Source organism: Uranotaenia lowii, chromosome 2 (genome assembly GCF_029784155.1).
Source record: "Uranotaenia lowii strain MFRU-FL chromosome 2, ASM2978415v1, whole genome shotgun sequence".
Taxonomy (NCBI): domain Eukaryota; kingdom Metazoa; phylum Arthropoda; class Insecta; order Diptera; family Culicidae; genus Uranotaenia; species Uranotaenia lowii.
Genome location: NC_073692.1, coordinates 138,351,541 through 138,363,845, shown reverse-complemented (window position 1 = coordinate 138,363,845; position 12,305 = coordinate 138,351,541). Strand labels below are relative to the sequence as shown.

Genomic DNA, 12,305 nt, shown 5'->3' with positions numbered 1-12,305 from the left:
ATTTTAAAATAAGGCCTCTAGACATCAAAAAGTTGGAAATTTCAAAATGTAACATTTGACAATTATGCTTCCAACGGCAGCTAAGGAATTGTTAATTTTGCACCTAAATGTATGCAGAACCATTTTCCATCTTTCAATTATAAATTTTGAAGATGCTGTGATTCGTAAAAACCATGGATTTGTAATTTGTGATAGACGAATCCCGCGAAACAGACATTGTCATTTGTAAAAAGTAGTTCATTTGGGGCCAAGAATACACACCTGTTAAACTCACAGATCTAACCTTAAAAATATCCCATCTTGTAGCAAGAGGTTCGGCTCGTTAGCGATAAACTAAGTTCTGAACGAAAAAAAAATCAGTTCTCAATTTCTGAACAAGCAAAAACTTACTCATTGATGAGATTCAAACGAAAATCCTTTGAAAGGTTTTATGCGTTTTCGTTTAAACAAGAAAAATTTTCGAAGAGAGAAGTTGTTTTCAAAAATAACTTCACAAGTGATGAACAGTTTTATGTTTAAACAACTGAAACTAGGAAAACATGGTATGAAAGCAAGTTTTAAAAGTTAGGTACCTACATTTTACACAGAACAGCGAAATCAATCAGTTGAATTTTTCCCCGACGAACAGAAGAAAATCAGAAACCGAACAGTGCGAACAAATAAAGCAAGTCGAATCGAATCAATGCTAATTTTATGAACTGCTGAAATCCCCCGCACAAATCCCATGGAATCAATTCACTCGTTTTATGGCCGCTGATCCTATAAAGACAATCCAACATTTATCCACCGACGTTCGTTGGTAATTTTTGCTTACCCAAGTGAAGCCGAGGCAATTTATAGCATCGGCTAGCATGTCGCCCAGCAGCGAGGGGAACGAGTTTAACGCCGGAAAGTAGGCATGCATATGGGGACTCTGCCAGTGCGTTATGCCCGGCATGATAACTCGTTCGACGTCGTCGATGATCGTCTGCCAGTTTTCTCCCTCCAGGGGCGCCGAATCCGGAAGGAGCCCTCGCATGTAGCCGGGCTTGACGTCCGGTAGAACCCGCCGATCTCGGATCCCCTCCAGATAGTCGGCGATGTAGTCGACCATTTCTTTGCCTGTCGGTGGAAGAGGGAGAAAAATGCTTGTGTTAGAAATGATGAATAACATAAAAGCTTTGGATAGATTTGAATTTTTGAAAAAAATCTATTTTTAATGGAGCATATGATGTTTTTTGACTAAATATTTGGATCAACAAGAAGGTGATATAGCATATTGATTTTACCACATTAAGGACCGGGAATAAATTTACGCTGAGAAACATCGAAATTTGGCAATCTTTGTTTAAAAAATCACTGAACCTAATCCAAAAAAAAAAAAATGATTTTAATTAGGTTTTTTAAACTTCCGTGTCATGCAAAACTGTCCCATATGACTTTTGGGTCATTTTCACATTTTTACTGGAAACGGTCTTTTTTGTGTTAACTTTCAAATAAAAATACAAACAAGTATACTTTGTTCGGAACTCAGTGTTCGGCACAAAAGCGCTAATCCGCTATTCGCTAGTTAGTCCGCTAACTTTTTGTTAGCGGTTTAATTTTGCCGCTAAGTTTGGATTGATTTAGCGAATTAAAAAGTTCCGCTATTTTTTGGTTCCGCTAATTGGAGATCGCTAACTCCCATATATTTGTATCAATCTCTCGAATTTTTATTAATAGAATAAACTTTTTCTCATTAATCAAGTCAAAGTGACATAGTGCATCATTCTGATTGCTTAATTGGATTCATTGGAGGAATGCGTACTAGAGTTAGAGAACAGTTGTATTGAGTGTCATTTTTCTATCTTTATGCACTTTTTTTAACAACTTTTACAGAAGAAGATAACAATAAAAGGTGTTAAACAATATAAAACTATTTTGAACATCTCTTCATCAGCATTTGTTTTCAAGTGGTTGAGCTATTTACTTTTCACGATATAGTTTTTTAGAGATTTTACAGATCAGTTCATATAAAAATAAGATAAAATCACTATTGTAGCCTTCGTTTTAAGTTCAAATAGAGATTGTAGACATGTTCACGTTTGACAATGCTCCTGCAAATTTGAAAAAGGGGAAAACAGGTTAAAGATTTTAAATGAGGATTATGTAAAATAATGCCAAAACATCAAAAAATGAATTGCACAAGAGATTATTTGCAACAAAATTGCTTACTATCTACTTTGCACAAAACCGTCAAATCGAGTAAATTTTTAACCAAAATTTGAATTAAAAAAAAGAGAGATATAACTCGCATTTTCCACATTCTTTTCTTTTGCTCTTTCTTCAATTTTTTTTTAAATTATAGAATACAGAGACTCGTTAAATAAAACTCCTTAAATCTTTGACAGTTTTTGTTTTGCTCATATAATTTTATGAAAATACGATCAATTTATCTAATTTTAAATTAAATACTTCAAACTTCATTAATTCCCCCTTGAGGAGTTGGAAAAATCGAAAGGGGGAAGTGTGTAACTAAAGAAAAATATTTGTTCCGGCCATAATGTTGGTAAACAGTTAGCGATTAGCGCTTTAAGCTTAAAGCGATAACTTTTTTGGTACATTTAGCGTATTTAACTAGCGATCGCTAACTTTGTATGAGTTAGCGATTTAATTAGCGGTGCTAATTTTTCAGTTAGCGATGCCGAACACTGTCGGAACTTAAACGAAATTTTCATCAAGGTGGTTGTCTCTATGTTGAAATTTCTACGCAAGAATGTCACACTGGAGAAAATTTTATAATGAATGCAAATTTCATAAAAAAAAACTCATTAGGTGAATTTAAACTGTTGAATATAATGTTATTCACCCAAAATACTCTAAAATAAAGGACGGAGGATGAGCAAGGAGCCTTGATTGTTTTATTCAGAGAAATTTTCACAAAACACTTTTTGGTAGGCACTACTTACAGGATCCATACTCTACAAGTCATTTCTATAGACAAAGAGGAACGAATTTCTCAATTTTCGGTTTAACTTGATTTTTTGGCAAAATAGAAACTATACGTACTTTTAAAATGTTAGAAAAATAGTTGCCGTGTGACAATTTTTCGTAGAACTAACATCGGTTTGCGTTCTGAATCTACGCAAAAGTGTCACACGAAGCATTTTTGGCTCTGATTTGCTGTTTTTTGAAGGAAATATAATTTTGTTTACTATGAATGAACTGTCTGTGAAATTTAGGTTTGAGAGAAAAATTGGAAACATAGCGAAAATTTCCATCGCATTTTTCTCGCTTGCACGTTTTTTTCACATGAGACAATCTTGCTTGAAACGGCAGTAAAGTACTGTGTAAAATTTGGACGAATATATTTTTATTCTCAAATGTATATCAGCTGAGCAATGCTTCGATATAAAACGCACTAGAGGCGAACGTTTGATATAATATGGCTAAATCTTAATTTTTCACATAAAATTTTTAACTTCTAAGAACAAAACATGTGCAGAAACAGCATTAAATTGATCTAGTATCAAAAACACCTCTCTAATACTTTTGACCACCTTTTAAGTTCATTTAAACGAACTGTGAAATTATCTTTAAAATTGAATATTGAAAATTCAATTGAAGTTGAAAACTTTAAGCGCTTGGTTTCGGTATATACAAGAACCGTTTTTCAATGTTAATTTTGTTTTACATTTTTTTAACGAGAAAAAAAATCAGATTTGAATTAAAAAAAATACTTATTTTAAAACGAAAGATTTTTTTCTCAAAGCTGAGATATCAAAACAAACAAAAAAAGAGATTTTTTTTATTATTTTCTAAGGACTTAAATTTTTTATTTTGCAGCTCTGATTTAATTTTTTTAAAATAAATCTGATTTTGAAGACATATCTATTTAATTCCTCAATAGTTTTTCTGAATTCCAAATTTGTTTTTTTGAATTCTTATTTGTAATTTTTTTTCCATGAATCGTTTCCTGAATTTCAAATCTAAAACCTACATTTAAAATCGAATTAGAAATATGTTGGAACAGTCGTATTCAAACGAAAAGTAGCGCTATCAAGTTCTACATAAGTACCTACAAATTTCCTATCCCAAGTAACAATGTTTTCTAACAGGCTCCTAGCCTAACTTTAGATTTCATAAGAGGCTTGAAGAGTCTTTCAAAACAATTGATCTTACTTGGATATGGAAATTTGAATTATTAATTAAACATTTAATATGTCGTTGATTAAGAAAACAAAAAAAATTATAAAATTGTTTTCTGAATGATGATGCCTTTAAAAGCGAATTATGAGAAAACATATTTTTGCAAGTTGTTAGCAATTATAGCAGTGCATATTGAAAATTCAACAAAAAGTTTAAAAATTAATTTTTAAAATAATACAAACCATCATGATGGCGAAAAGTGTAAATGTTGTTAAATTAGGCATTAAAATAAAATTTTTCAAAATCATTCGTGCCATTCAACGTATTTGGAAAAAAATCTCCTGTTTTATTACAATCTGGGAACTGTGCTAAATAAAAAATGAAAAAGTCAAAAACTGACTTAAAATAATGTTGATAATAATAATGAAAGTAATTTGAAGACAGTTTTCAACCTTTTTAAATTTTCATTATCATGTTTTTATGCATTTAGTATTATTCTTGTTTCGTTTATAATATTTGTATATTTTTTGTCTTATTTGCTATTTTTGTCATTCTTCATAATTTTGAGTTATTATTTATTATTTTTAAACAGTGTGTGTCTAAATTATATTGGTCATGTTGAAGAAAATACTAAAAAGTTATGTTGTTTCTAAAAACCGATCGATGCCAAAATCAAATACTACCAAAAAACGGACGGTATCTGTAATACAACATTTAGAATACGGTTGCCAGATTGCCCGGTTTTAACCGGGTTTGCCAGGATATTTAATACTTTATTTGAGAACAGTCCGGCCCGGCCCGGTTGCCCGGATTTCATTGAAAATGCCCGGATTTTGCCCGGATTTATTCACTTTGTTTGGCAAATTAAACAAAAAAAAAACAACAAACTCCTCCAAAAGGTTTTTTTTTTTTTGAACAAGTTTTATAAAAATAATCATTAAAGGTGTTTTAAGCCTATAACACGGTTCAAAATCTATCGTTTAGTTTTGATGAAAAAAATTTTATTTTTCATTGGTTTTTCCTGATTTTAGTCGAGAAATTTCTGAGTTTTTAGAAAATTTGCCCGGATATTGCCCGGATTTATGGTTGCAATTTGAAATGGAATGCCCGGATTTTGCTAGGCTTTTCTATAAAAATTGCCCGGTTTGTCCAGCCCGGATACTTGCTGAAAAAAATCTGGCAACCTTAATTTAGAGACAAAGAAAATAAACAAGTTGAAAATTTTATTGAATGAAGTAGCATTCAGAAGTCAACGGAAGCTCCAATTTCGATAGCCCTTGATTTTTTTTTTTCGTCATTTTCATCTACTTTTAACTTGTTTTAATTTTTAATAAGTTTCATGTAGATATATTTTATTTCACCTTTTCTATAATTAATTTTTGTTTTTCCCAGATAAGTCTTGTTAATCTTATTTGATCTTTCATTTAATCTTCTTACGTATTTCTAACAATAATTGAACTTGTCTCGTCTAGTTTGATATTGTTTCAATGAATTTTATTTCATTTCATCATGTTTTGTCTTGTTCACTCTTTTTTCTTGTATTATTTAACACTAAACATACCGACACTTTGTATATACCTATTCATACCGCGAGCGGTCAAATGACGGTTTTCACTGTTTTCGCTAAAACTTTCTTGTTTCTCAACCGATTTCTTTAAAATTTATAGTTTTGAAAAGCCTATAATGTGACTCCAATATGTTTTTCAGACAATTTTCAGCTACAATCAATTATTTTAAAGTTATGTTAAGTCCAAGAATTTTTTTATGAAAAAACATGCTTCAGGAAAATTGCTATAAATCTGTTCATCAGTGCTCGAAAAAAATTTCACTTAGTGCATGAGAAAGCTGAAGTTAAAGCTATATGTTGCCCATACGGAAATTTTTATCAATTTTTTTTAAGATCATGGCCACAAAAAATGTTAAAAAGTTGTGTAAAACCCGTACTTTTCAATCAATCAACCGCCAAAGCTGTTCCTGTTACAGTAGAAAAATTTCAAAAAATGAATTGAAATGTTGACGTAATTTGTCACATTTTGGCGGTGCGATGCTTGACAAAAATATAAAAACGTACATCGAATCGTTACGATTTTTGACATACGGGGGGGAGGGGGTCAAAAAAGGGCATTTTTTGCGTTACGTAATTTATGGATGCCGCCTTGGCTCAAAATTTCACAAAATGCTAAAACAATAGAATAAATTATATATTGGAAGTAATTTTTTCCTGTCTGAACAAATTTAAAAAAAAAAAACTTGAAATCGATATGTTTTGCTAAAAATCAATATTCCGTATGTACCGATCGGTGTTCGAAAGTTTACTTAATAGTATTTGAGGCTTCCAAAAAACCTTCCATGATTATTTTTATAAAACTTGCTCAAAAAATTTCGTTTAAGGAACATGAAGAAAAAAAATTTCATCACATTTTTTTTGTAAGATTTGCCAAATAAAGTGAATAAAACCGTAAATTTTTCAATGGGATCCGGGAAACCGGGCCAAGCCGGACTGTTCCCAAATTTTGTATTAAATATCCGGACAAACCCGAATAAACTTAGGTTATCTTGCAACCTTCTTTTAAATGTTACTTATCAATTTAAACGGGTATCGATCAAAATGCGATATGTTTGAAGTCAGTAAAACTTTCAATGAGAAAATTGCAAAACGATTTACATTCAAAGAGTATATTTACATCCTTTGACCAACAAGATTACACTATTCCGTTGAAAAGGTGAAAATTGAAATATCTCGATGATTCTAGAATGAAATATTTATGTTGTACACATAAGCCGAAAAACTGACCCAAACCCGTTCAAAAATAATTTTGATGTAAATGACATTAAAAACTTCAACAATTATCCACCAAAAACTCATTCTTATGCTTATTCAGCCTTTCTTTTAATAAAGGCCCCTTCCGTTTTGGCATCACTATTTAAAAAATTTGTGCTGCCAAAATCGAATGGTTTTTTCACCAATTTTTCTCCTTTTTTATTTCTAAAAATAACGTTTGTCATTATTATGAATGCCATTTTTCATCAAGATCAGTTATTTTAAAAATCTTCTTTTATTCTTAGATCTATTCTGTTTTACTTTTTTTTTTTTAAATTAGAAATGTTACACTATATTGATTTTCTGAAAAGCTTAGTTAACTTATGTATGTACATATATGTTTGTGTTGAAATGCCAGAAAATCAACACACTTCCTGAATAAATGTTGTCTGGTACTGATTATTCGACCTTAAAAACCTAAAAATACCTAATACACAAAAAAAGTTTTATATGAATATTAAACAAACAAAGATAATATCATCAATCATGGATAATTCTGAACATTATGACAGCTTATTAACAATTCATAAAAACAATTAAATTTTCGAAAAAAATTTCATGCTCTGTCAATGGTACTTATATGAGGAGCTTATGAATAGTTTTGAGATATGGTATTTGTAACCAAAGAACCTAATTGATGATTCTCTGAAATAATCACATTTTGCTCAATGTTACACCGGTGGACTATGTTTCAAGGTGTTTAAAATATTTCACAGCATTTTTTGTTTTGTTTAAGGCCCCAACGATTATTATTTTAAATCTTGATTAAACATTTTACATCAAAGATTTAATTGATCAATAGACCAAAAGCTTCCGACCAAAACTTTATTTAGTCTTAGTTTGCCTAACATATAATCGAAACATTCCACTAAAAAATTACAACAAAAATCCAAAAAGCAAAGAAAGCTGTGTTAAAATTTTCCCAGAAAGGCTCAAATCCACTCCCCAGTAAATGCGCTAGTGTTCAAAGTGTAGCCAATAATCCGCGGATATGAACGAAAGGAATGAATGGCTGACTAATAATTTCCCCCTTGAAGTTTTCTTCCCCTTCTAAGCACACTAACACGTGCTTCGTTTATATTCCCTCTTCTTCTGTCTGCCCAACCAGACTGCACTGAAGGAGGACTGCGTAAAATTCCTTGTAATAATTAGCAGAAATGGTTGCGTAAGAAAAATGGTCCCTCGGGATTGAGCCTTGATTCCCTGTGGGAAATGGAACAATATTTTCCATGTCATCAGACATGGATTTATGGGTGATGAAATTGTTTTAACAAATTACTCATAGCTACTTACCTCTTTTGCGGTATTCGTCGAAGTCCATTTTTTGATGGGTTTTCTCGCTTTTCTTGAGGTTTGATAAGCTTTGACTATCAATCAAAGCGTGTTTTGTCACTCAATTAGCGTAAGGAAATCTGTCTTTGAGATCCTTTCCTTTGATTTTATTCACTTCACAGAATATAACACCGGATCAAACAGCACCTGAACAGTTTTGATGAGTCAGTTTCAATTTCAAATGGGGAAAAATCTATTCTGTGACCAGCTTTTCATTCAAATATAGCACTAAACTTTCTTTCTTGACCGATTTGTCCGAAGTCTCGCGAAAAACTACCAATTGTCAAATAAATTTGCTTGTTGGAGTGTCTTCTTCACTTCGATGGTAAAACTACCAATAGTGATTCTATTTCACTTTTGACCTTTCTGAAATGAACAAAAAATGGTAACGAAAAAAAATAAACTTAAATTTCATGCAAAAATGGACTGCGATAATAAGAAAAGGACCAGTGGCTGCTAGGGAAATTCCACCCTAAGCCAAGGTGCATCAATGAACTATGTGTAGACTTTTATGGTTTCTTTCCAGATAGGTAGGCATTTGCTTTGGTTTAGCCGAACGTTGAAACCCGAAGACGAAACCTACAGCTACAATGTACATTCAGAACGTTATCAGTCTTCGAAGAGAATGAAATCCATTGGGAAACTTCAATAGCTCTGTCCAGTTGTGTCCGATAGTTTGTGGTTGGAGGGAAGATTGCATTCATGCTTGGAAGGAAATTTCCTTGGAAAGTAAACACTCTAACGTGTTTGTAAATTTAATCAACCTCAAATAGAGACAAAATCAAAAAGTTTGATACAGAAAACCTCATAAGTATTTGCTTTAAATACGATACATTCACAAAGAGAGTCGATTCAACTTCGTCAGAATAGACATAACTAGAATGCACTTATTTTGGGCGTAAACATCGCTGCTATTGATTGGAAATAGACCATTACAATTTAAAAAACGATATTTCTTTGCTTTTGACGACTTCTGATATGGTTATCCGGGATTTACTTAAAAAAAGGCAAATTTTTATATTCCACAGATATTTTGTTCCGATGATTTCTGATGATGTATCCCTATAGTCATTAAATCTCAGTTAATCGTGGAAAAAATATTAGTCGATCTAATCAGAGATTCGATTTGAAGAGTGAAGTTGAAGTATGTGCTTTTAGAACCAAAGATGAATATGATACCCAAATCTTTTTAAATTGAAAAACTTTGCGCCTCTGAAAACTTGCCACATTAAACAGCAGACTAAACTCTATTCATCGCACTTTTAACGAAAAAAAATAATTTGTTATATTTGCATTATTGACGTTATTATAAATTGGATTGAGATAAAAATTGGCACATGGAAGTTTAAAAAAAAGCGGTCAATTAATTTCAGGTGTCAAGTTTTGGGTCAGGGATCGGCTAAAGGGATCGTTTATATGAATTATTCATTATTTTTGCGATATTGTCGTGATTTTGCATCAGACAGAGATGAAATTTTGTACACGGTAGTTTTAAAGGATGGGAAATAGATTTTAGGTATCCGATTATGGATCGGGGAACGGAAAAAGGGGTTTATATTAATTGTTCACTGTGTTTGTGATATTGTCGTGATTTTACTAAGGATTGAAATGAAATTTTGTAAATGTGAGAATTGAGGAGCGGGCTTTTGATATCAAGAATCTAATTTTTTTCTTAAGTTGAAAACGGATTGGTCATATAAATTGTTCACTGTTTTCGTAATATGACGTGCATATGAAATTTGGATCTGAAATTTGCATATGAGGATTTCAGGGACAGGATAATTAATTTTAAGTAACAACTTTAAGGTCAAGGATCGGCGAAAAGGGTCGTTCATATTATCTGCTCACTGTTTTTGCGATATTGTCGTAATTATTCGTCAAATTGAGATGAAAATTGGTACAAGGGAGTTTTGAGGCAAGGGCAATTTATTTCTGCAATTTAATTAAAAAAAAACTGAACATTTCCAAAAAACTAATGTACAAAGGTAATAATGTTTTTGGTACCTGCTCCAGGTATAAAAGTACGGTGTTTTTTTTAATTGATTTAAACATTTTTAAATCGGCATCTGAGACATAGCTAACAAAGTAGAACACCTGATTTCCGAGTTAATTTATGTTCATGATTTAAAACCCCTGCAGAAAATCAAACAACCATTAAAAAAAAAGATTTATTTCTAATAGCCAAGCTATTTTTTTTATTTAACCATATTCAAATGTTAAGACAAACGCTTGTGCAAATTTGTTGTTTTGCCAATAAAGAAATAAATTTTGTTGCTATGTTTCACTTTAGCATGTACCTATTCAATTCTAATTAATTATTGATATTTCAAATTATTTTTTTTTATTATGTTTATTTAAGTGATTTTATTCATCTTTTAAAGTTGGTTATAAGATTGAAAAAATCTTAAAATTTGCACAGTGGTCCAGATCAAACATTTAGCGAGACAAAATTAATAACACAAAATCGGTGCGTTTTAGACAAATCATTTGTTCCACAAAGTTACTTCATATAACAAGCGCTCTCTTTTTAAATGGTGAACTATTAGGACGTGTCAATACCGGGGAAATTCGAGATACTAATTTCTTTTGGTGAATAGATAGAATATAGAAGTGTTCTAGAAAGCTATAGATTGTATCTATTGAAGAAACTTTGCTGAACATACCAAAGTCGTGCAATGAAACGGTATCGCTCTTTGATTTTTTCAAGAATTAAAAAGAAGGGCGTGTCTAAAGAAACGGTTTTTTGCTTATAACTTTTTTTTTAGATACTCTACCAGTTTGATGTGTTCTAAAAACTTTCTCAACACAACAAAACGCAACTTTTCCTCGAAAGCTGCATGGCTATCTTATTGTCTTTTGAAGCTAGGAGCATTATTGTGTAAAATTTATCAATTTTGAGCTGCTATATCTCGAATTGGGACAAACGAAAAAATCTGTTTTTTGCTGCATCAACTAGGTTGTAAAACAAATATAAGATACAGAAAAACTGGAGACGCTTTTTTTGTAAAACTCGAGATTTTTAATTTTCAACATTTTTAGTTTTCATGTTTTTTCATACAAAAAATATCAAATACTCCTCTTAAACCCTCTATTTTTCCGGCTTTAAAAGTAATTTAAAATTTTCTGCTTTTGTGCAGATAATGGTCTCAGAAGGCGCAGGCGTATTTTTAAGTATGTCATGTTTGGCAAGTTTGATTTTTGAGATATAAATAATTTGGCGAAATGGAAGTTTCGTACAGTGTTTTTAACTGTTAATTACTAGTAGAAAATTACCTTAAATGAAACGCATAAAGTCATATTACTGGCAAAATCTCCACACGCATCCTCGCAAGCGTCTGTACAACCCATGGTAGATCCGTAGACGCCAGACCTAGTTTATGCAGCAAAAAACAAAAACAGAAATTCGAGATAAAGCAGCTCAAAAATTGATAAATTTTTACACAATAATGCACCTAGCTTCAAAAGACAATAAGATAGCCATGCACAGTCTTCGAGAAAAAGATGCATTTTGTTGTGTTGAGAAAGTGTTAAGAACACACAAAATTTCTAGAGCTTGTTTAAAAAAAAAGTTATATGCAAAAACCGTTTTTTAGACACGCCCTACTTTTTTAAATCTTGAAAAAATAATCGCGTAATACCGTTCCATTGCACATACCGTTCAGCAAAGTTTCTTTAAAAGATACAATCTATTGCTTTCTAGAACACTTCTATATTCTATCTATTCACCGAAAGAAATCAGTATCTCGAATTTCTCTGGTATTAACACGTCCTAATAATTCAGCTTTTAAAAAGAAAGCGCTTGTTATAAAGCTTAGTTCTTTCAGAAACGGGACACTTTCTTCTGCTAATAGCTCGTTTACTAGTAATCGGATAATCGAAATATTGACAACATTTTGCTGCTTGTGAAAAGCACTTGTTGTGGTTATGAAAAGCCATTGGACTGTAGGGGCGAGGCTTGGAAAACTAACCACCGATGGGACTCATTCCCCTCATGGGAGTGAGCCTCTCCTAGACAACCTCTGTTGTTGTCTCACCGGAGGAGGAA

At 31.9% G+C, this 12,305-nt stretch overlaps 1 protein-coding gene across 1 annotated transcript; it reads right to left on the bottom strand.

The window, feature by feature from the left end:
• Nucleotides 1–744: 744 nt before the first annotated feature.
• On the bottom strand, nucleotides 745–8,626 carry LOC129741896 (histidine decarboxylase-like). The gene is made up of 3 exons (XM_055733710.1): nucleotides 8,222–8,626; nucleotides 815–1,101; nucleotides 745–759 (listed from the first exon to the last, which is right to left on the bottom strand). The coding sequence occupies exons 1-3, from the start codon at nucleotides 8,247–8,249 to the stop codon at nucleotides 745–747; spliced, it is 330 nt and encodes a 109-aa protein (XP_055589685.1). The 5' UTR covers nucleotides 8,250–8,626.
• Nucleotides 8,627–12,305: the final 3,679 nt, after the last annotated feature.